Source organism: Nothobranchius furzeri, chromosome 3 (assembly GCF_043380555.1).
Source record: "Nothobranchius furzeri strain GRZ-AD chromosome 3, NfurGRZ-RIMD1, whole genome shotgun sequence".
NCBI classification, from domain to species: Eukaryota; Metazoa; Chordata; class Actinopteri; order Cyprinodontiformes; family Nothobranchiidae; genus Nothobranchius; species Nothobranchius furzeri.
In genome coordinates this window covers 70087485-70113631 of record NC_091743.1, presented here as the reverse complement: position 1 = coordinate 70113631, position 26147 = coordinate 70087485, and the positions used below count along the sequence as shown (strand labels likewise).

Here is a 26147-nt window from a genome sequence, read left to right as displayed (position 1 = left end):
CAAACCGAACATTAATTGCTTTTCCAAATTAAAGTCATTGAGGAAAAGATTTGAGCAGCACATACATATTTTTATAAGCTGCAGCGGCGTTAAAAGGTCATTTGTGAACATTAAATCAAAAGTCTGTGTTATTAATCATTCAGACGCGATGTGGCTCTGAGCTGGGACGATTTTCCAAAAAATCTGATTTGGATGGAGATGTTTGACATTAGTGGTTTGAGGCACCACAGTAACGTTGGTCAGGTAAATGACACCAGTTGTAAAATTTCACAAAACTGAATTAAAAAAAGGAACTTCAAGGCAAGTTCACTTTATTATAATTATTATTATTATTATTATTAGTATTATTATTAGTATTATTATTATTTTTTTTATCATCATCATCATCATCAAATTAGACTAAGATAGTCTTGCTGTAGGTGAACTGGTTCTAATGGTGTTGAATAACCCAGATAATGAGGTAGGAAACTGACTACATCTGCATGTGAACGGCTCAGTCAAGCTGATACCGGTTACTTCTGATAATATCACCGCCACAAAATAACATGTGTAACAACATCAAACTGTACAGTACACACCAAATAGGCTGTGCTGCTGCATTGTTGTTATCCGTTCCTTCCTTCCATTGTGCATAACCTTCGTCTGCTCCACTCAAGCCAGCGTTTGTTTACCATTTGTGCCATCACAAAAGGGTGTGTGGCGCCACCTACTGTTCCAACGTGGAACACATTTCATTTGAATGTTTGGTTTTCTAAAGTACACGTAAAAGGCTCCCAGTTTATGACTTTAGATTGACCTAAATCGACTTAGATATGCGTGTAATTCTGCAACTTTGATGTTTTATCTCTACAAATAGCACAAGCCTGAAGGAGTTCTGCAGTGGGGTAGAGTTGCTAATGCTAACAGTTAGCTTCTACTAGTCGAGACATTCTCTGCTATTTTCTAGATGGTAAACCAACAACAGCCTTCCCCGTCGGAGTCGAGATGGGTGATTCCCAGCGAAAGCTTAGATCTGTCAGGCTTTTCTAATCCTAGAGTTTAACTGCCTACTTTCTATCAGAAGCTAATGCAGGAGATAGGTGTAGGAGACTATTTTCATGTTCAGCCTGCATGAAACACAGAGTGACCAATCTTTTTCAAAACTAATAAGCAAAAAATGGTTTCTCAGTGAAGTACCTTCATAAGAACAACAGCCTGCTGCTGACTTGTGTTCAATTAAAATGTTCCGCGCTGAGTTGGCACAGATCTTCAATGACCATACGTCTTACACCAAATGATTGTCTCTGAAACTATAACAAATTCCGAGGACTGGTTTTATTGGGAATGGGAAATCCTTAAACATTTATGCAGATTTCTTTTACAGCGTTGTCAGTCTGCAGCTGCGGCAGTCAACATCTGCTCAGACTTGCCACGGTGGGAGGGTTATGGGGGTCAGAGGACTCAGAGGTTCACATGCAGAGATCATAACAAGTGAAACACACACACACACTTGTGCGCAAGGTCTCACTGTTCTTTGTGTTCCAATATCCTGCTTTTTCTCCTCCTTCCAGAGGTCCCATGACTTGCCCGATGATTGCTCAACACTCACTATGATCACTGCAGGCTGCCATTCTTAACTTCTTCCCTGACGGGATACACCCATCTCCTTCTTTTATTATAAGACACACTGGAATTTTCCACTTCCACACTAAGATAGCGAGCAAAAAAGATGATCTCTATTGACTCGACATAACCTGCTCCCCTCCCTCTCCTCTTTAACGCTCCGTCTCGCCCCTGAACCCTTTCTACACCCATATTTCCCTCCCTCCTCCCTTCACATAACATTGAGGTAATCCTAAATTGCTAACATACTGCTCAGCCATGACTGAAAACATTCCTAACACCTCAGCGAGGGGCTGACAGGGAAGCACCAGGCCTGCTCAGTCATCAAACAGCCTGCTCAGTGCCCTCTCTAAAAGCTCACAGCTTTGCAGATGCACTGAACCTGCTGCTCATTCTAATGTGCTGGCCTCAGAACAGACATGAGCCTGCCTCTCGCACTTTTAAATCTGTCTTGGTTTTCATACCCAGAATGCTTTGCAGCAGTGACAGCTGCAGGGGTGTGGGGGAAAGAGAGAGGCACGCGCTTTTGGTCTGACACACCTGTTGAGACCAGAACTCGCAGGTGAACAACATGTCAGCACAGCCCCAAAGCGAAAAACGAGAAGAACAACATTTTATTTTCCAGATGCTTCCTTTGATTTCAGCTATTTCATTTCACCAAGAACAAATGTCTCAGCTATCCTTATTATGTTTGAGCTGGGGCTGGCCAATAAATCGAAAATGTATCGTTATCGAAATTTCTGACTCTTATCGAGATCATTTTTCCCATGTCAATTTGATAATAAAAAATGAGAAGATGTGTGTAGGTTGGCAACATTCATGTCCCTTTAAGCTGTACCACATTGAGTCACGTAAAAATGTGACTCAACGTAATACATGTGACAGCCCCATCTAGTGGACAACCTTTGTTCCTGCGCATACCTGTAGTTTTCGTCCATTTATCGTTTTCGAGCTGGAATCCTCAATATATCATGATATTGATTTTAGGCCATATCGCCCAGCCCTAGTTTGAGCACTGTATCCCACAGAAGATCCTGTCTAGTGATCTAAAACATGTATCCACATCATAGCCATAAATTACCCCACCAATGAAAGATGTAGAAAAATAAGTAAATTTGTTTGCCTATAAAAACTACAAAGATAATTGTTCTTTTATTTTTTTCACATCTCTGTCTAACGCAGCGGTCCTCAATAGACGGCAGACGGGCCCCCACTTTATGCCCCCCCCACCCCCCCCACCCCCCCACCCCGTCTTATGTTCGGGTCTATATGGTAATTTGCCGTACTTTGACATAATAAAACTTAATATTATTAATGTCTGGTGATGCTTTTTGCGCTGATCAGTGACATCACTCCTTACCGAAACAGTCGCAATATGCTAATGTCTGTGGAAAGTCCTGGAAGTGATGAATTTGTATGGAGACACAACAGCTGACAGGACCAGACCATCATATCTCCTGGTCAATTTCTGAAGTTCTGACAATGGCAGTTCTTACATATTGTACCTTTAAAAATGACTGATAAATGTATGAATAGTAAAAAATATAACAGTATAATATTTTTGCTCATGCAGTTGCACTTTACTGTTATGTTTTTAGTTCTCTGCCTAAGATCATTGGTCCCAGCTCATGTCTGTGAACAAAAACCTTCAAAGCTCTCCTTGTACAACGGTGGGGAGTCTGAAATGCTTTTCAGAAGGTAACGGACTGTGTAATTTATTATTTTAAGTTGAATAAAAGGTAACAAAAGCGTGCTGATCATGGATGAGTAACAATATTAGCAAACAGACCCAAATTCTTAAACTTTGCGAGGAACAAAGATGTCTACATCGTTTTCCGCATCAATGCTGGACCTTTACAGCACACTGCATTAAATTCCTCATGTGATCCATCAGCTCAGCTGAATCCGTGGGGGGGGGGGGGGGGGGGGGGGGGTTGGAGTTGCGATTCACATGGTTGGTCACGACTGTGATGTCATCATTTTATCTTGTGGGTTTCAATGCCTCGTTGAAAAGCGTTAGCTCTCAGCTTTAGCCTCCACATCAGCTGCTGACTGATCCAAACACGTTTAAATTTAAAACACGTTCCTGACTTGTTCTTGCGTTGCTTGACATAATGTCAGAGGCACTTAAATATTGTATAACAGAAGCAGAGTAGCATCAATGATCCCGTGTCTCCTATCTTTAACTGTAATAAAAGTTTTTATTGTTGGACCATTTTATTCAGAGTTCCACAAATAACAATAAAGAGGTTACAGCCATGACGATAATTAATGTGACTACATGGTGAGCTTGTTTTTATACATAAATGGGTGGGATCATTGTCAGTCTGACATCAAATACTACTTTGAACTCTTTTTAACCCCGGAAGGAACCATTTGAAAGGAAATTAATGCTACAGCTAGGTCTAGACGGCCTTGTGAAGCAGACATCACACACATACTAAACAGTCCACTAGCTAATGGAAATTTGCAAAGGTTTCCCACAAAGTTAGAAAAAAAAATCCTTGGCTGAAAAAGTGGAATTCCCAATGGGAGGTATGACTTGTCTGCTTTTGGAGGCCACTGGGAGTCTGAGACTGCAAGGTAGACAGTATTACATGCTGTGCAATCGTTAACATTCCCCTAATCTCGCGTCAGGGCAGCTTTTAGACATCTGAGGTAATCACCTTGAGTGAGGGCTTCTTCTGGGGCATGCCTTAGCTCTGCCAGCAGGGCCTCAGATGACTTATTGTAAATGGAGAGGGTGTTTAGTGACTTAGAAAAAAAAAGGCCTCTAAAAGGGGTCTTGACAGTTAGTTGCTAAAGGGCGGGTTAATGCTGCGACTCCCTGTTTGTTGACGTTCTTGTATTCACTCTGGGACATAACACTGTCCTGGGAAACAGGACTTCAAACCTCATTTAGACTGAACATTTGAGATGTTTATACTCACACAGTGATATTAAAGGTAAGCTGTAAATGTTAAGATGTCGTTCTGTCAAATTACATGTCAGAATATGTCATATCTTCACTCTTCTTGAAATAAAACTTCTACAGTACGCCTCACCCTGGCTGTCCACTGGACGCGTAAGCAGCGCGTAACGCAATAGACGCGTTTTTCCACTGAGGTCAGCAGTGAGTAAAGCTTCCCACTGGGAGAGTTTCACATGCGAATCAGCAGCAAAAAAATTCCACGCCGCTGGTCCCGTGAAGTCACGAAATCACCGGAAAATTGCAAGATCTAGCGTGATTTCAGCAGATCACATAGTAACAAGCTTGGCTACATAGGTTTCACAGGAAATTACATCCATCCATCCATCCATTTTCCTCCGCTTATCCAGAGTCGGGTCGTGGGGGCAGTAGCCTAAGTCGAGAGGCCCAGACTTCCCTCTCCCCAGCCACTCCCCAGGAAATTACATATTCTTTTTTATTGGTTTAGTTGTTATTGGTTTGCAAAATAAGGTGGACACTACACTTATGGGACGCGTTCAACATGCAACGCTTCACTGCTGGTGGAAATGCATGCATCCACCATAAAGCCGGCTAATTGCTCTGTACTATATGCTTCACAGACATTATACGAAAGACCAGGTCAGAGAAAACAGCAGATCAAATAAAAAATATCTTTGAATGCATCCATTATGATTAGAAATGTCCCACATCTTCTGCTTAAAAGGACAGTGCAGATTTTTTGAAGTGTGTTTCTGTGAAAAGGGCGTGCATCATCAGTGTCTTGTTATTAAAAAGCCTCAATATAGAGAAACAAAGATTATCCCTTATTGACCAAATTATCTACATTGGAACTAACCTCTTCTTTCTACCGGCCGTGAAAGCGGTCGCGTAACGTAAAAGCGATGTTTTATCCACAAGCTCATTCCCAACCAGGAGCAATTCTGACGCAAAACGGTAGCAAACCATTCCTCACATCTGGTCCCATAAGGTCACAGAATCAGGGGCGGCGTTAGGCCCGGCTACTTGGGCTGAAGCCCCGGATGTTTCATGAAAAGCCCCGGATCTAAATCGCGGAAGTAACATGCAGTACCAAAGTCCAACAGAGAGGGAGCAGCTGGCAGTAGTTTGTATACAGCCTGCCTAAGCCTCCACCACTGAAGAAGAAGCCCTTCTTCTACAGTCTGCCTGAGACGCATGAGTGAAGATGGACATAAGGACGTTTTTAGACCAAAAGTACAACAACAGAACCCCAGCTTTGATGAGACTGGTGTTGACTCAGGTTTGTGAGTCTTACTTGAAAATATTTGTTGCGCTGCTGGTTTGCCTAAAGTTAGCTTACTATCAGGTAAAGTTGTTGGAGAAAGAAAGGGAATATTTACTATAATCTCACACTAAACACTAACAGGAACAATACTCTGCCCTGAAAATGCTTAATGTGTAGCTTCAGATTAAAAATTATGTGGTACAAGACAAATATATATGATGTTGACTAGTGCGTGTCACGTGTGTGTGCGCGCGTGTGTGTGTGTGTGCGCGCGCGCGTGTGTGCGTGTGTTAAGCCCCGGATGTTCTTCAGTCCTTAATCCGCCCCTGCACAGAATCACAGGAGAATTGCAACACCACTCATGCTTTCAGAAGAAATCAGCAAGGAGAAAGACAGCTGCATGCATCATAAAAGGTTTAGTTCTGTTCTGTTTACATTGACTACGAGGGTTTTACCGGAAAATGACGTACGTTTACCTGCATGTGACTTTTATTTTGAAAGTTTCCTGGTGTTTTACACTGCTTTTGTGTTTGCTTTCCTGCCTGGCACAATCTAAACTCCGGAGTTTGATGCGTCTTGGAAGCGTGGCGTGTAAAAAATAGTCTTGAAACGTAATGATAGTTTCCTCTCGCTTATAGGGCACGTCTAAATGTTCGACTTTGCTGCCGATGGAAAGGAACTCTTCCCAAAACGGCGGGTAGTAACACGTTTTGCGTATTGCACATTGTTTTTCATGTCCACTGGAAAGAAGATGTAATAGTCAACTTTTTTTTTCTCCCAAACCGGGAGATTCAGAGAGCTATCTACCATCTTGTAAGGTGTTTGCTTCAAGATACAACAAACTATTAATTGATTCATTAATCTTGTCTGAAAATTATTGTTATTCATATATTTTTTGATTAACTTGTTTCCTCTGATGTTGATTTAGTTTATTTACAGCTTACTGAAGATGGACAAACAGAATTGAACTCCTCCAAACTAAATGTTTTCCTAATTTTTCTTCCAACCATCTTAAATATTCTCAACTTAAAAGGAACCAAATGAAAAAAAGAAAAAAACTGATTTTCTTATTAAAATCCCGACTTTCTTTTACATTTCTTCAGGATAATTGTTTAAGCTTTTGCTCCATGTCTAATAAAGCAGACTGAAAACTACAATAACAGCGACAGAACAATGTTAATTCAGGTATGCACTCGTCCTTCAATATCCACACGTGGCAAATGAGTGCCTGCAATTCCATCGTGGGTGAACGACACCAAAGAAATCTAATCAGACGCCAGTCGCTCTTTTAAAAACAGTTATGTCTTAGAAATATGGAAAATGGCCTGTATTTGTATAGCACCTTCGTATAGTTCTACAACCCCCCAAGGCACTTCACAACACAATCGGTCATTCATCCATTCACACACTGTTGGGGGTGAGGTACGATGTCCACAGCTGCCCTGGGGCGCACTGACATGCCTCTTTTATACGACAGACCATCGCGTCTGTACAGAGTGATAAATCCGAATTTGTGGGTCTCGTAAATGCGGTAAGGAGCAAAGGGGAAAGGTGATAAAACTCGATTCTGATGCGCTTAGCCTCGTAGTAATATTGCCACATGAGTCCCTCGCCTCTGATGGCTAAACGTGTGTCAGCCCCGCTAATCCCTTTGGAGCAATTGTGGGAGGCCCCCCTCCCTCACCCCGCGCAAAAGAGGGTGGTCGCGTTAGTGACGTATACTGTGCGCCGAGTGCCGGCCGGAAGGGATATAAACACAGATACACATGGCCTCTCACTAGTATCTTTCAACCACCTACAACATGCCAAACTGGATGGACGCAGAGACCATGGAGCTTTTGGCCGTGCGAGCGGACGAACAGATTAGTCGCCTTTTTACGGGGGACGGTGAGAGACAGCCGGCTGTTTGACAGAGTGGTGAAGACACTGGCTGAGCGGGGCGTCATTCGGGACAAGAAGCAGGTCACATCAAAGCTAAAGGTCCTGAAAAAGAAATTTCATCAGTCTGACGTGTCTTCCGTCTGACGCTGAATGCGCGACCCTGTACGTCACATGCGGGGGGGCTGCCCAGTGACCTCCCTTTATCCTGTCTTGGTTTGAGAGGTGCCTGATGGCAGTTTATTCTAGCTTCAGCTTTGCTACTGTAAATGCCAAAATCCTCCCCAGGGAGCCGCGGCAAAACCCGTTTTGCAAACGCTATGGTCCTGTAAAAACAGCTACAGAGGCGAGGCTGCCGAGCACTGGCGCCACCGGTCCCTCTGACCACCACCAGCAGGCAAGATGGGTTAAGCCCAAGGACACAACAGCAGAATTCTCTGGTCGGAGCCGGGATCGAACCTGCAACTTTCCAATTACTGGACAACCCGCTCTACCTCCTGAGCTAGTGCTGCCCCTAAACTACAAAAATAAAACACAAGAAAAGCTGCAGTTTGAATCAATATCATTTTTTTATGTTTCTGGCATGAATCAAAGAACAAAAAACCAACTGTGGAGGATTTTATTGGCTGTGCCAAGAAACAAAATAGCAATTAAAGCAGAACATCATGTCACTCAACATTTATTGCTTCTTTACGAATTCATAATGAAGTGCTGAAGCAGAGCAGTGTTGTGTAGCAGTGTATTTGATCCTGAAAGTAGGATCAAATTAATGACGGACAAGTGTAATCAATTTCCTACACCTGGATATTAGTGATTCCCAACGCACTTGCCAACATCTCCATCTGGAGTTTTAAGCTCTTTAAAGGCTCAACACCTGCAATTTAATGAACGCGCTGCAGGAAACAACACAACAACATGGGTGATTAAAAACGTTGACAGAAGAGCGTGCCAATTAGATGTTTTTCTTCTTTATTTCTTGTTTCGTGCTGTGCTAATTGTTGCTAATTTAACTTCGCAAACCAGCATTAAGCACAGCAGTTCTCCAGAAATCGGCTTCAACCTCTTAGCTTCAGGCAAAGCTTCCCAGATAATACCCATGTAAAGATGATGTTAAGAGATAGAAAGCAGGAAGAGGGTTTGGTCTGGATAAAAATTTGGGGTAAAAAATTTTCATTGTACAAAAAAATTCAAACTTCTGAAGAAAAACAAGATGGCAGCATGTCTCAGGACAGCAATAACCAGCTCAGAAAGTGCTAGTGTGACTGGAAGAACCTGCCATTTAGTGACAGCACAACAGGTACAGACCTGTTGAACAGAGCAAGGTGAAGAAAGGAAACATTTACTTCTCACTCGGAGTGGTTGTACAAGTGAAGGAGGAAGAAAAAACAAAAGTGGAGGTTTGATCATTTCTGGAACCGGTTTTCATGGAGCTGTTTTCTCTCTGTTCTGGCTGTTGCCCATGTACTCACCGTACATCTTTCCCTCGTCTGATAGGATGATTTTTCTCCTGCCACAGGGCGGGTAAATAGCGAGGGCCTCCTGGAAACTCTGCTCAATATCCGGGCTCCAAACGCCCTCGGCATCCCCGTCCATGGTCTTCTCCTCATTGTCTCCATCCAGCCCATCTTCTGGGCTACCGCTGGCGCTCCACTCGTTGGACGCAATGGTGGCGGCTCCCCCTGGGCCCAACCCTGAGCCCAAATGTCAGAAGATCAGTGGGAGACCTGTGGAATGAAAAAACAGAAAGCATTGTTTTTCAGCACATAATTTAAAGATGAAACCATTAAATTTTTACCCCAAAAATGTCTGCACTACAGGATTTCGTGCTCACTTTTTAAATCATAAACAAAATTTGAAGCTCTGAGACAATCGCCAAGATCGGAAGCAAATTTGAGCTGTCGCTACTCACAAATCACCTCGTGTGAGCACTTCAAAGACGTGATTTAGCAGGCTTGCAGAAAAGATCCAGACCACAAAACATCCATCAAGCTAGATATCTAAAGTATTTAGAGGGAAAAGGGGTGTGTGAGTCAATTATTAGAAATGATCCAATAAGGGAAAAATAGGGCTGCACGATATTAGGAAAACCTGCGATACTCGATATTGCGATGATGATATCACTTGCGATAAATAAAAACTTAACTCAGGAACAAAAATAATCAAAAACAAAGAAATACAAAATTTGTAAATATGAGAAAAGCTAAAGATGTGAGGAATGGGGAAAAGAAAATTAGCAAGAAAAGATTATCAGTGGATCCCGGGAAAAGCAGAACAAAGCTAACTCAGGTGTTTGCTAACCATCAAAATTAAGTGCTGTCCACCTTGGGGCCGAGCATCTAACCTATGAGAACCCACCCAATTGACCAAATGGGTGAAGAGCTCCATTTGATTTGTTAAAAAAATCATAATACTTCCATTTGATTGACAGAATGCATTATGTTTAGCTAATATTTTAGCTGACCATGTATTGCGATATTTATCTGTTCTTTGCGATATGCATATTGTGCATGCTGATATCGCAATAACGATATATTTACGATATATTGTGCAGCCCTAGGAAAAACTATCAGAGGGGTATTATAAATATGACAAAAAAAACAGATACAAAGAAAACAGGAAAAGTTGCGCTTGGGATGTTTCTAGTGAATCTCCAGATGCATGGACGAGAGAAGCCACAGAGAGAAACTTTTTAATTCTCCAGGCATTGTAGTGTGTGACCTTGGGGTCTCAAGAAAGCTCATGTGGTGTGAATCTGCAAGGACGTTAAACTCCCAATCCCAAAAAATACCACAAAACACAAAAACCACAATCACTTATTCTCTGAACTTAGCTTTAAAATTTTCAATTTCGATTACATTAACGTTGTGGCACACTTGTTTAATCAGTACATTTGTTTGCTCTCCAACGTTGATGTTTCATCTCCACTAATAACACAAGCTTGGAGAAGTTCTGCTGTGTGGTGGAGTTGCTAATGCTAACAGTTAGCTTCTACTAGTCAAGACGTTCTCTGCTGTTTTCTAGACGGTAAACCAACAGCCTTCCCTGTCGGGAGTCAAGATGGGTGATTCCCAACGAAAGCTCAACATAGATCTGTCAGGCTTTTCTAATCCTAGAGTTTCACCGTCTGTTTTCAATCAGACGCTAATGCAGGAGATAGGTGTGTTTCATGTTCAGCCTGCATGAAAAACTCAGTGTTCCACACCTTTAAAACATGCATTTTAATTGAAGATAGCTACAACAGAACTTCTTGTTGGTCACAAAGGAAAATCTTGTCGGCTAACCGAATAACGGTTGAGCGTTTCTAAAGAGCCTACAATAATTTCGCTGAAGAAACCACAGAGAAACTTTTGGACATTAAGCCTCAATGACAAGCAGCTCATCTGAAATAGAAAACAGTTACAAAAACATCACTCTAGTTTCACTAATTTGTCATTAAAATCATGCATTTGGTGCGATTGACTAATAATAGCTCTTTCAGGGTAATTACTACTTTCTCAGTGGCCTAGTCGGGATTCAAATACCGGTAGGGTCTCACTTTAAAAATGGGACCCGATGCCTCCCTACTTGACACTCAGCTTTAATGGGCTGGATTGGAGGTTAATCAACCAAATAGTCCCCAAGCACAGCCACAGCTGCAGCTCACAGCTCCCCATGGGGATGGGTCAAATGTAGAGATGTAATTTCACTAGTGTGTGATGGTGAAATTGAAGACGATGGGACTTTAAATGTGAATAAAACAATGACGGTGGCTTTGATTTTGTCTTGCGTAATTACAAGGCGAGATTTGATTGATTTTTTTATGACATCCATCTTTGGAGACCGTCAACCAGTTAGGCAACTGTGAGCAAGTCGTAAAAAACGTTTGATGTTCAAGCTGGATGAGCAAGTTTTACGACTTTAAGAAGACGGTGATCAGCGATAACCAGCAGACAAACAAGTCAGCAGACACATTAACTTTTCAAACATGGATCCTGATGCAGCGTCCTCCGTTTTCTAAGTTTTAACACACTTTTCTTCCTAGAAATCATTTTAACTGGAGTCATTCATGATACTGCTGAAAGGGTGAAGCTGGGTGCATTCATGGTACTTTTGTTACTTTTAACTGGGGGTCATTACATGTGTATGAATTATCAATGCAAACTGTAATTATTGCCATGATTTTTCCCCCTCAAATGTTCAAATGAACTCAAGATATTTCACAAAACAAAGTTTAAGGACCCCACTAATCAGTAGTGGTCTGAAGGAATTCTTGTGGTCTGGGAACTGTTTCCCAATGTGGTTGGATTATAGCTGACTACAGGAAAAGATCTTAAGTATTTTTCAAGTTGTCTTTTCAGCATTGTATTGTTTTTTTAAATGGAAGTCAGTGAGGTAATAACCCTCCCAGCATGATCCTGTTTCTGTTTTGGCATTTCTACCAAAAAAAAAAAAAAAAAGTCAAGTCAAACGGATAAATGTAGGGAGAAAATTGGGGAGTGAAACATTTTGGTTTATAAGACATAAAAATGTGGCACATTTTAACATTTTGATTTGATTTTACATCATGAGCCGATGGATGCACGATGGAGAAGTTGGTAGCATTGTTCCAATCGCGCCTGCGCCTCCTTAGCATGTTTTCCCCATGCCTGTGTGTTTTCTACGGTTACTTAGGTTGCTTCCCACTCTAACTAAAATCATGCTAGGTTAGGGTCAACTGGAGACTCTGTATTGTCTCTAGGTGTGAGTGAGTGTGTAACTGGTAGAGGTGTGAATTAGCAGTATCTGGTGATACAATACAAATCACAAAACTGGGGAGACAATACGATATATTGAGATCAGTATTTAAAGTCGCAATGGCAAATTTGGAAAACAAATTAGCCCAAAACATTCTTTCATTCCTCCTAATGTTCACCAAAGTGGGGCAACAAAGTAGCCTAGAAATCGAGACCAATCATAATAGGTCAACACCGGTGAGGCTCTGAAGATGGCTACTGTGTGACGCCAAAACTGTCAGCAAATTAAGGCAAAAAAAAACAAACTTTGCCACGCTGTGTATTAAACAAGAAAAAAAAACAATGGATGTAGTATTGTAGTTTATATTCAGTACAAGTTACATAGATTTTTTTTGCTTCCGCTAGTTGAAAATATGAGAAAATAACTGTGAATTAAATCGAAATTGCAATATTGACGAAAAAAATCGCTATTTGATTACTTTCCTAAATTGTTCAGCCCTACTACGGTGTATGGCGGACTGACCCATTGACTGACATTGAGTACGTCACCTTGTTCGTTGCTCTGATTGGTCCTAGTGCTGTCCAATTGAATGCGGAGACCGTCTGAAAGACAACCCCATGACTGGTGGTTTCAACGGCTCGTGGCCAGACTATACATTTACATATACAGGATGGGTTGCCAAGCTAGCAATAAAATTCAGTTACAGTAAATTTATATTTGCAGAAAATATATCATGTCGCTGAGAAGCATTACTTCAGTTACATGAATTAAAAATCAAAGGTGGTGAATTGATGTCACCTCCCTCTCTTTTTCACCAGCATTTCCAAAGATTAACAGAAGATTAAAGGCGAGTTTGGACCACTGCAACACTTGAGCTGCTGTGACATTTCAACCAAACACAACATCAAATTTACGGCCATCACTGGACCCAAACGAGAGTGTGACAAATGTCCACAAGTCAGGTTGTTAATTTTAGCTGAGTGGAGGCTGGTTGTGATGGTCCGTCTGCAGCCGGGTCACTCAACACTAAAGCCGAGTGCTCATCAGCAGCAGCTCATATGATCCGTCTCAGACCTCAACGATCGCTCCAAACGACTCCACAGTTCATTCTGGTCTGGTCAAACTGTTTTACATTGGTTTAAAATCCTCAGCTGTATATAACCACAAAGTAAGCCAGTCACTCAAAAGGAATATTTTTGCTGTAAATCACTCAAAATAAATCATTTTATTAATTTTGTTCATTATAGCTGTTTTTTAATAATAAAATAATTAAACAAATAAACAAATAAATGAAAATGACTGCAACATTTATGTCAAGTAGCAATTGTTTGTTTTCTATTAAAATAAAAAATAAATAAAAACAATAATTAAAAATTATCACGTGCACTTTCGCAGATCTATAAATTTACAGGTTGTCTGGTATTTTACAGCCAAAAAGTTCATTTTTAAAATTATTTAGAAAAAGTATTGCAGCCCTATATAGGAAAAGGTCAAGTTGATCAAATGTTTTAAGCCTTTATGGCTTTTTATAGACAATGACGGGTCTATTTCAGTTATTTTTTTATTTCTTGTTATCAGCTCACATATCATGAACACAAAAGCATATTTTACAAAAATTTTGTTTCACTAAACATTGTGATTTAAAAAATGTTTTTATTGTCTGTAGCCAAAAATAATCCTCACTACGGAAGCATAGGTGTTGTGCGGTAACGGTTGTAGTAATTAAATGCTGATGGCTGAGTAAGGGAGGGAGATCAGGCTGCTCTATTGTTTCTCTCCAATTATAGCAGAGAAAACGCCATTAACCTTTTCCCCACTGTGAGTCTGGAGAGCAGCAAACAGCGCTCAGCGCTACGACCGATCGGGCGACCTGACGGAGCTCAGAGCATGCTCAGGAGTGGTGCTGCAAAAAAGAGACTCTTTACCGCAAGAGGGGCCTGAATTCCAGACATCTCCTTATTAAGAAAGGCCTGTGAGTGCTCACTGTTTCTCCTCCTGCCTCCCTTGTGTCAACTCAACGCCCTCCCTCCCTCCTCTGCATCCCCCCACCTCTCTACTGAGAACATCTCTACCCAAATAAGGGCAGGAGACCAGGGGATGTATGGGAGTAGTGGGTTGGTTGGCTGGATGGAGAGCAGGGGGAGAAAAAGGGGTGTGTTTGGTGGGAGAGGGGCAAGGGGTACTGGAGGTGGTGGGTGGGGGGTTTGTTGTCCAATTTAGGCATCCACTTTGGAGTGTGGAAAACAGTGGGACTGTTCCAGCTGGAATGAAACATCAGCACTGGAACGCTTCCTGACGCTCAGACTGAAGGTGGAGGAGTCACTAGTAACACAATCAAACTATGTTAATGGTCTTAATTTCTAAACACTTAGATTACATTTATAGATATTTATTTGTTTTGTTCACGTAGGCATGTTACAAGTAAACACTAAAACCGGGTTAGCGCTCACTAGTTGTGGAACACTGAAAAACCAATTTTTTATCATTATTTCTGATTCTAATGGGTAACTCTAAATTTTTCATGCAGGCTGAACATGAAAATAGTCTCCTACACCTATCTCCTGCATTAGCTTCTGATAGAAAATAAACGGTGAAACTCTAGGATTAGAACATCCTGACAGATCTACGTCACACTGTCACTGAACATTCATGGACTCCCCCTTCTGACTCGAGACGGGGAAGGTTGTTGTTGGTTTAGCGTCCAGGAAACAGCAGAGAACGCCTCAGGTAGTAGAAGTTAATGTTAGCATTAGCAACTCCACCACATGGCAGAACTCCTCCAGGCTTGTGTTATTTGTGGAGATAAAACATCAACGTTGCAGAGCAAACAGAGTCGGTGGTAGAGCCGTGTTGCTGTTAGCCAATCAGAAGAGATATCCAAATATCAGGAAATAAGATTCCAAATTCTGTCGTCTGAAGCTCAGCTGTGATGTGGCTCACTTCTAGTTCCTGTAAAAGGTGCACCGGTGCCCCCCTTCCCTCCAAGTACGACGCACGAGGCATTCATTGCTACTAGAGACCACTGTGAATGTTCGCCACCTTTAAAAATCAATGTACTTTACGTATTTTAAGCTAACAGATGAAATAAGCTCTTATTCCATCGTTTCTATTTCACTACCTTCTTGGTTGTTTTTTTCAGTTTTACATAAAAAAAATTACAAGAAAAAGAAAATTAAAGACATTATTTCTTGAAAACAACAAAGTTTTTGTAGCCATTTCCTTAAAAATTAAAGCTTTTCACCCTCAAGTTCCAGTTTCCACTCACAAACTCACATGAGACACTTGATGGGAAAGTTTATTGAAAATCCCGTCTGAAAACACATTTCTCATGCTTTTAACAAAAACAAAAATCTATAACACGCCTCCTCTTCCACTTTCTGGGAGTCAGACCATGAGACTTTGAGACCAACATGCTTCAGAATTCCAGTGTGCAGCAGGAATGTAAATAATGCTGCAAAGCTATGCTCCTTGCACATTCATTGAAACGACACCATTCATGCACCGAAATCCCTCTTGCCCCCCACCTCGGCCCTGATCACATTGCAGTCTGCTCTCAGACCTCGGCTTATCTCTGTTTCGGCCCCTTCTACAACCTGGCCAGAGTCTGTAGGCATTGTGCTGAGTTTCTCCTCTTCCTCCTCTAGACGGGACTGTGTGGTAACGAATTCCGGTAATTCTAATGAGTCACTCTGAGGCAGCTGGAGCACATGGAGGCAAGCTGAATAAGAGAAGGGAATCACCCTTAGATGTTTGAATTGAGAAACACCTGCTGGTCTAAAAGAAAGTTTAAAAAAAATCACAATATTACATTCAGGATGTAAAAAATTGGAAGTTCTGGATAATTTTCACTGAACTTGTTTGTCGTTTGTATCAATGTCACTCCATCATGTCCAGAAGTTTACAGACATCAGTGGTCTGTGGCCGGTACGATGCATACGCTAACGATCTCATTCATTATAGTTATTGAGAGCTTAACAAATTTCATTCAACACATTTAAAATCAATGCAAACCACCAACATTTTACTACATATAAATCATTGCTCATTAAGAAACAAAATACAAAATCCTCGCAAAAATGTTGACTTTTTTAAAGTAACAACATAGTTGTTGTTTTTTTTACTTTAAGTTAGAGCTTTAACATTGATCTCAGTAATTTTTGAGTTAGAAACTTGACCAGTTTCATATTTGACACCACTCTGCTGCCCTCCGCTGACCAAGAACCACACTTGTGGAGGAGGACGCTAGGGGGCGCTCTTTACGTGCTTTATAACTGTTAGCTGTAATGCTAGCAGTTAGCATTTTCAGTTCACAGTTTGTCAATAAAAAGCACTAGAAGAAAAATAAGTATTTAACTTTTTCTTTGCATCTTGGTGGAGCCTGGAAGTAAAAGAGCTAAAGACCAGAGTGAACATCGGCACGGGCTACACTAGTTTGAGGAAGCTAAAGAATATATGAAATCACAGACTGATGGTGACCTGGCTTTGTTGCTACTGGACTTGTAAGCAATAATATTTTTGAACAACAGTATGGATCTTTTTAGTTTGTGGTTTATTTTAGTATTAGTTGGCTCATGTTAGTATTAGCTCGTTGTTAGCGCTAGCTACAGCAGGCTGCTGCAGGGTTGTTTACGACAGTTGTAATTCCACTTTGAGCCAGTAGGGTGGAGGAACAGGAAATAGTTACTTTAAGACAGAACTTGAAGAAGCAAAATTACATCAGGCTTTTTTCTCTAATCAGTAGAGAGATCACATTTAATCTAAAGCAAAGTGTAACAAAAACCATAGCATCTAGATGTATTCCCAAAAGTTCATCGGCACAGGGCTGACACAAATTGATCCTTTTAGTCTGTTTCAAGTAAAACACTGAACACAAAACAAAAATTAAGGAACAAAAAAGACGTAATCATGGGAATGCTTGAGAAATTTAACATTCTTACATTATAATGTAAACATTTTAGTCTCAAATGAGTAAAAATGTAATAAATGGTTTATTAGACGATGAAAACCCATCACAGAAACACCCCACCATGAGAACCAGGTGAGCCCGTCGCACCAGAGGGGTTTAGTCCACCTACGACAGGTAGCTTTTAAACTTCAATGTTGAAACTTTGGCTGCACAGCAGTGGGCAAAACTTTAATGATGCCAACTCATCCCGTTTCAGATGCATTAAAACATGAGCTCATGGAAAATGCAATAAATACCAAACAGCAAAAACAAACAAACAAACAGACCTGTCCGTTTTCTCTTTGATAGCGGAGAACACATCGAGCTGTTCGTGACTTCAGAGAGCACTGACTTTTCTTGTTTGGCAACTCCAAAACCTTTACCTGAATACTCAAACTTCAGATGGAGGATGCTTTTTCATCAGTTTTCAATTTTCAGGACAAGTGGTGAAACTGGCAGAATGTCAACCCTAACACAAGCTGAAGGTGTGCGATGATGAGTCAGACTGAAGCGATTGCAGCGAAGGGACGGATGTTCGTTAATAGAAGCACAGTTTCAGTTCACTTGTTGTAAGATTCAAATAGTGCTAATCCATAAAGCTATCCAGTATTACTAATGGGCTGATTTCAATCAAACAATCAATCAAAGTTTTATTTATATAGCGCCTTCCGCAACCCTGTCGGGTAGCCCAAGGCGCTGATTTGAGTTAGCAATGGGTCAAATACCAAAGTTAAGACTTTATCTTGTGTTGACTGATCATTTTCCTCTTCTATAACACTTAAAAAGAGGAGTGGCTTTCAATCAACCACCATGTTAACCAAGTAACTGTTAGATTTTCTTTAAATCTGTGTTTTGAACCCAGATCTATCATGCATTTTGTGTGCTTTCTCCAGTCAGGCCGTATATTCCTCCTTCTGTTTGCTAACCAGCACACTACACGATTTGTTCCTGTCTTTAGAAATCCAAGCCTTGTTTAGTTGCTGTAAGACTTGGGAAACCTCTTGGCAAAGACCAGATCCTTGCTGGCAGCCCAGACCCCCCCCCCCCCCCCCCCCCCCCCAGATGGGAGCTAAATACATCCAAACTTAAAGTTTCGACAAAGAAACAAACCAAAACTCCCCTACATGACAGCTGCATGTCTCCGAGCGGTTGAGGGGGTCTCGCGGATCTACCCAGTGCTCTTCATCACGGTGAGACCCCTCCACACAAACGTACGCTTGAAAGGGGGAAACAACAGGTCCTGGCAGCAGAAGGAGCAGCTGCTCTCCAAGGTCAGATTACAGATAAAGAAAACATTTTAGGTCCCAGGCCAGGAAGCTGCTCTCCGACAACAGCCGTATTCCTCCTGACCAAGACTGCATGGTTAAGCATTTTCACCCCCAAAAAACCAAAAACGACATGTTTCACGTTGGCATGTTTCTTCAATTAGGAGACAACACTCAAAGGTAAAGAGCTGGCATGAGAGTGTCAGCTGTTTAGTACTGACACCACGGCCTTTGTGAGAGTCATGAAAGCACAAACCCCATCTCCAAAAGAGTCATTACCCTTCTCTTTCCCTCCTGCGTCTGTGCATGGCCCTAATAAATTCTCTCCAGCTCCTCCAATAACTTCCTCCTACTTCCTATCTGGCACGGCACTCAGGAAACAATCAGAGCTGAGAGTAAGAGGAGTGCTGGACAGCCAGCAACTCACACGGCAAGAGGCAGAGGGAAAATCTGACACACACACACACACGCACACACACACACACACACACACACACACACACACACAGACACACACACACACACACACACACACACACTCACACACACACACACAGCATATGCACCTCTTGTCAAGTCAAACATTTGCAGTCTGATACCAGCTGCAAGCCTAAGGAAAACAATAACCCTCTGAATAACGTCTGAGACTGTGGAACCAATCTGAGCTGGATAAGGCAGACTTACAGTATGTGTTTTTAGTTTTCCCTTTAAAAATTCGCTCATATTTATTATTCTTCTAAACACTAGACACCGTGTGGAAGGCAAAGCCACTCTAAGGATTGGAGGGCCAAACGAGCATCACAGATCAAGCCCGAGCGAGAACATCAGTATATTCACTGATTATTCAGTCCTAGTAGTAGGGCCTTCTGCCCTGTGGTCAACAGCTTCACTGTCAGACAGTCACGCTTGAATCTAGCTGAAAAGGGAAAGACTGACAAACTGAGCCTGGGTGTCTCTTTTTCTTCCACAGTCTGAATCAGCATTCTAATCGGAAATTTTCCAAGGAACGTCTCGGAGAAGCCATTCGAGCCTGAGTTGGTCATTTTGTGGCGAGGGGAGCGGTCTGAGGCCCTAATCTGTGAAACCTTCGAGACATTCAGCAGAACACACCAGCCAGTAACTCTCCAAACTGCATTAATCGTCCCACAAGGCAGCGAAAGCAGCCATCACTTTGATCGGGGTCATAGGCAGAGGAATTTCACGAGAACAAACCAAGTAGGCTGAACTTGTTGCACTGCTGATCGTTTGTTGTTTGCATGAAACGAAAACAGATCCGTCTGAAGACGGCTGAAACAAATAAGCGCTGAGCTGCAGAAGACCATTCCACAGCCTAAAACACCCTGTGCAGAGGGACTAGAGGAGTTTCACACGAGAGCTCTTGGGTCACTGGAGCTCCAGGACGACACGCAGGCCAAACGTACGAAAACGTCTGAAACGAAGCAGGCCTGCTGTGGGAGCCGGCCTCCTGTTATCAGTAATGAGGTGGCAGCAGACACCAGCGCACACCTTCAAAGGCATCTCCTTCTGCGTGCACTCTGCCCGTCTGGAGAACATGGAACATAACTCCTAGCAGTCGGCCCAACATAGCAAGAACAACTAAAACATTTAACAAGTTTGTGGACAACTGACACAAAGAGCACACTGTTCTAGGCCACTCCCCAGCTCCTCCCCTGAGTGGTCCGAACAAGGAGGCCAGAAAAGCTTATCTGTTCAGAACCTGATGACTTGGACTATAAGTAAACAGGAGCAGTGCACAAATCTGAATACAAAGAGTGAAGTTTGTGATTTGGTCGCTTTTGGTTGAAATTGATCACTTTTGTTTGCGTTTGTTAGCCAATTAATGCAACTTAGTTCCTGAATCTGATTCGTCCGACTGGTCTAGCTGCGTGCTGTGCTCCAGATCACCATTTACACCCTTCTGCTGACAGCTGCAGGCTGTCCTCTGAGGTCTCCGTGTCCAGAGACGCGAGGGAATCTGTATTTGTTCAGGTCTGGCTCGGAAGCGAGAGGCAGAGAAAGAGGGGATAAGTGTTCACCATTTGGACGAGAACTTCTGGGGATGGTGCTAAAAAGAAGCTCATTAGCTGCTCTTCTGTGGGTTTAACACAAACGGGTGAAGCAGCTACTGATAAACGGTCGACAGACCCGCATCCAAAGCAAACACAATGCAGCACAAATAGATGATGCACTCCTGCGCAGGTAAACACACACACAGTTTGCAAATGACATCCCGGTCCATAGTTACGACATGTTTTTAGGTTTTAGGTATAAGGAAGCCTTTTAGCTCCCAGAAGGAACACAGCTGGGGGCATAAAAACAGACAACAGCCACTTTGAGGTGATTCCAACCCAAATAATCCAAGTGACCTCTGTGACACGAGTAGAGCTGTAAAACCTTCCCTCTCTACGCAAACACTCAGAATCCACAGAAACTGAGGAACAGAAAAGAAAAGACCACATTGTACGCTGAGAGGCCTGATCGATTCACGCTGCTTCAAAACAAAGACGGGAAATCTGTCTGGGCAGCAGAATCCTTTATCCTTTCCAGATTTATCCATCTAAATCAAATCTGTTGTTACCAGTGAGTGGTTATTGGTATTTTTACAGGTTAATCAAGGAGCTGAAGCAGTCAAATTTGTATTTCAATCATGACCTGATGGGAGCCATCTAATCATTCTGTTTATCTGAGTTGAGACCAAAACACAAATCGGTGCTCCAAAGACCACATCACAGTCCTGTTGTATGCTAATGTTCAGCCACACAGATGAAAAACAGGCACAGCGACTGCAGCAGGGCTTCACTTTTATTCAAAAGGGTTAAAAATGCAACATGAGAATATGCAGTTTCAAATTCAAATCATCAGAGAGACGGCAGATTAGGAGTTAGTAGTGTTTTTCCGCCATCTGGGACCAACTGGATGGACTGCATTCTGCTGCTTTGTTAGACCTGTTGCCTGTCGATGATGCAACTGTGCAGCTACTGTGATCACATGAATTTGGAATGCTGCCTTTTTACTTTTTTTGAGCGAGGTTAAAAACTGTCGGAAAGTCTAAAGACGGAGCGTACGGGACGAGAGCAGGTGTAGCCCCAGGTCGAGAGCGTCTAATTATACAATTAGCCTGCAACGCATCTCAAATCCCCACCTATGAGTTATGTACTTAGTGGGACTTTGCAGCACATCATCACATCCCCCATTTGTTGGCAGAAAAAGAAGGCTAGCTAAAACCCTAAAACATTAGATAATCATTTATTTATGATGCTTATATAATAAAATTAGAACCAAATGATAGATTAATTAATGCTTTTTAAAAGCATTGGGCTATTAGCTTTAATATATTGTCATTTATGATAAATGTAGTTATTTCCTCTATAGGCAAAGCGTTTCTTCCACATTTAGATTTTTTTTTCAGCTACTTTCAACATTTAGCTTTTTTCTAAGAAATCAATATGAGATGTGATCATTAAAACAAACACTTTAGGTTAAAATTAAAAGTTAGTGTGTAGAAATGTAGCTCCCACGTGTTCAGATCCTTTTAGATGGATAAGTTAAATACGCTTTTTTGTAAATCAGCTGTTATAAAACAATCACATTTAAATTAAACATCATATAATTTGCTGTACGAGTGCATTAAATTACATTTAAAATAACTTTGTGTGTAAAAAAACTCAGAAATCAACTTAAAATACTTTAAGTCTGGTTTCAATTAAGAAAAGAAATAATGAAATTTGGCAACTTTATTACTGAATTTTTTGAAAACACAACAAATAAAGCTGCTTAAAACTTGAGCTCAGAAATGTTTATTTTTTTATAGTTTGTTTAAATTTGAGAGTTTTGAATTCAACTGAAACTTTGAGCTCGCGCTGATGAACCGAGAGGAGATCTGCCCTGACTGCTGAGGAACTCCTTACCTCTCTGGATGCAAAAGTCCAAACCAGTCCAAATTCGTCCGGATGGTTCCGGCGTCTCTCTGGACCAGTTGGTGGACTTGTCGGGCTCCTTGGAGCAGCTGGGTCCAGCTGAGAGCTGTCCGGGACAGAAAACACACATAGTGACTCGGTCCTTCTGGGTCACAACAGAAACTTTCTCCTCCTTTCTTGGGTGATTTCGCGTCAGTGAGCGGACTTGAGGTGGGAATAAGGTTGTTCAGATCCTGTCAGATTTCCCTGCTCTCTGGGAAAGTCGAACACAATCGCGTATCAATCTCCACATATTTTTTCTTCCCTCCCAACGCAGGCAGCTCCACGCAAAAATGTGAAAAATGACAATGATCTGAAAACTTCACCGAGTCAAGCGGCATGAAACAGCTTTGCTGCGAACAGAAAGAGGAAACTTGAGGATAACTTACCTTTTTTAAAATTTATTATTAATTCTGTCAGCCTCCTTATTCCTCTCAGGCAGCCGGACTGCGCTTTTTAATAACTTGGTAATAAATTGGCGCCTTGTTGTTTCCCGTAATATTTCTCAGAGGTTTGACAGTATAAGTGGAATGTTAAGTATGACTTTGGTATGAAATCAACGCACTACACTGGAAAACGAAGGGGGAGGGGAAAGAAAGACTTTTCAAGGAGGAGCCACCGGTGCGCGTCAATCAACAAGTCCGAGGGGCGGGGACTTCTCTAATAGCCCCGCCCACTCATGACAGAACACCGGAGCTTCCGGTCTGAAAAACCTCACACAGAGCTGCAGGGCTGTCCTCTTCGACAGTTTTGAATTTTCACAAAAAGTAGCAAACGTCATAATAAAATACATGAATACTGATAAACACGACACAAACCTAAAACTGACATTATTATTATTATTATTATTATTATTATTATTATTATTATTATTATTATTATTATTATTTCTATCTGAAAAACAAAACATCATTATGTAATGAAGTAATTTTATAAAAACGAATTGGCAAGCAACACTGTATCTACGGAATAGTAGAAAATGTAAGGATTGTGTTTATTATACCTACAATCTAAACTTTTCTCATGTTTGTTTACTTAAAATCCCCCTGCATTTTTGTGTTATTTTCTTAAATAACACATGTTTTCTATTTGAACTTATTTATGCTATAAGTCACTTCCAAAGAAAACTACTTTTCAGACGTTCATGACAGCAAACGCAAAATCTAAAGTAGACCAAACTACAGACCGAATCCTGATGAATGAAAGTAAAAGAAAATATGTGTCTTCTGGTCAGTATCAGATTTTGTTCATGTATTTTTTGTAACAGGTGAAAAAATCTTGATCTTACAACAGAATGCATTAAAGCCATTGATGCAACACATGGCTCGGTATTTGTACAAGGACATTCGTCATTTTTCTCATTTGTTTACTGAAAGCAATGTTAAAAAGGGTTAGATCCAGAATGAATATAGTTAACAAATATTAAAGTTACAGAAAACAAAACAAAAACACATATATTTAAATCCAGACATGTATGTAGGAGTTCTATGTTGTAAAATGGCTTGTAATTGTACAGTACCTTCTAGGATTCTGCAACTTCGCAAGGCACTTCACAACAGTCATCCACCTATTCTCACGTTGGTGGTGATGAGCTACATCGTAGTCACAACTGCCCGGGGCTGCACTGACAAAAGAATGCTGAATACTGACGCCACCAGTCCCTCCGACCACCACCAGCAAGAATGGGTTAGGCCGGTTGCCCAAGGACACAACAACAGCATCTGGTCTGAGCCATGATTGATTCTACAACCTTCCGATTACTGGACAACCCACTTCACTACACTGGTATGTATGTATATAACTCCGGGTCGGGAGAGAGGTCCTACCTCAAGTGGAGGAGTTTAAGTATCTCGGGGTCTTGATCACGAGTGAGGGTAGGAGGGATCGGGAGATCGACAGGCGGATTGGTTCGGCATCTGCAGTGATGCGGACGCTGGGCCGATCTGTCGTGGGGAAGAGGGAGCTGAGCCAGAAAGCCAGGCTCTCGATTTACCGGTCGATCTACGTCCCAATCCTCACCTATGGTCATGAGCTTTGGGTAATGACCGAAAGAACGAGATCGTGGATACAAGCGGCCGAAATGAGTTTCCTCCGTAGGGTGGCCGGGCTCAGCCTTAGAGATGGGTGAGGAGCTCGGACATTCGGGAGGGACTCAGAGTAGAACCGCTGCTCCTCTGGATCGAAAGGAGTCAGCTGAGGTGGTTTGGGCATCTGGTCAGGATGCCTCCTGGACGCCTCCCTGGGGAGGTGTATCGGGCATGTCCTGCCGACAGGAGGCCCCCGGCTCGACCCAGGACACGTTGGAGAGGTTACATCTCCAATCTGGTACGGGAACGCCTTGGGGTCCTGCCGGAGGAGCTGGTGGAGAAGGCCGGGGAGAGGACGGTCTGGAGCTCCCTAGTTGGGATGCTGCCCTTGTGACCCGGGGTGATTATATATATATATATATATATATATATATATATATATATATATATATATATATATATATATATATATATATATATATATGTTTTATTTATTTATTTATTTATTTATTTATTTATAAAGGTCAGGGTCAAGGTAACTTTATTAATACCCACAGGTAAATTTGATTTGCCATGTGACACAAGATTTAGCGCCCAGGTTACACACAGATACACACAGCCACAAAGCACACACATCAATGAAGAATAAACAATAAGTAAATAAAATAAAATAAAATAGCCACGCCAGACTCAGTTCTAAGCTTGTTTTGCACCTCTTGGTCCTGCACCTTGGCACAATAAATCTCCATCCAAATGGCAGGAGAGTAAACCGGCCATGCAGTGGGTGTCCCGTGTCCCCAACAATAGCTTTAGCAATCCTCTCTACCTGTCCACTGTACAGCTGTGCCACACTTTCCCCTGGTTTTCCAAGCAGACGACCCGACCACTTTACTATCCTGTTTAGTGTTTCCTTTTGCTTAAGATTTGCCTGGCCAAACCATGGGGCTAAGAAAATGGATAAAACACTTTCAATAAAAGAACAATAAAACATGGACATTATAGTCCTGTCCACATGGAATGAGGCCAGTTTTCTAAGGCAGTACAAACGTTGCTGGCCTTTCTTACCCACTGCATCACAGTTTTCCTCAAAATTCAGCTCCCTATCAATAATTGTCCCCAAATATTTATAAGATTTCATTTGCTCAATAGTTTGACCTTTAATTATGGAAAGAGCATGCTGTTGTTGTGGCTTCCTTCTAAAATCGATGATCGTATCTTTTGTTTTAATTACATTAAGTTGTAGATATGATTCGTCACACCAAGAGATAAAATCCTCAAGAACAGGTCCATGGCTGTATTCCCCTTCTCTCGGGAGACTTACTACTACTGAATCATCAGCATATTTAATAATTGTCCTTCTTTCATGTTTGCTTCGGCACATGTTAGTGTATAAAATATACAACAAGGGGGACAAAACACAGCCCTGGGGTGATCCGGTAGACACATTTTTCTTATCCGACAGGGCACTATTCACTCTGACCTTCTGTGTTCTGTTGCTCATAAAATCTAGTATCTACCCAAGCATGCTTTTATTCAGGTGAAACTGTTCCTCTAGCCTATTGGGACTT

At 41.8% G+C, this 26147-nt stretch overlaps 1 protein-coding gene across 9 annotated transcripts in view; it reads right to left on the bottom strand.

The window, feature by feature from the left end:
* tead3b (TEA domain family member 3 b) overlaps window positions 1-23134 on the bottom strand; it is a 41216-nt gene extending 18082 nt beyond the window's left edge. For 8 of the 9 annotated variants that reach the window (XM_015958626.3, XM_015958629.3, XM_015958627.3 and 5 more), the window contains exons 1-3: window positions 22942-23134; window positions 22505-22619; window positions 9143-9397 (exon numbers count right to left, since the gene is read on the bottom strand). In XM_015958626.3, the coding sequence (XP_015814112.1) occupies window positions 9143-9266 (124 nt within the window). In that variant the 5' untranslated portion in view covers window positions 9267-9397; window positions 22505-22619; window positions 22942-23134. Of the gene's footprint in view, window positions 1-9142; window positions 9398-22504; window positions 22620-22941 lie in introns of those variants that run through there. The other variant, XM_054731511.2, reaches the window with a different exon arrangement.
* Between the last annotated feature and the right edge of the window lie 3013 nt (window positions 23135-26147).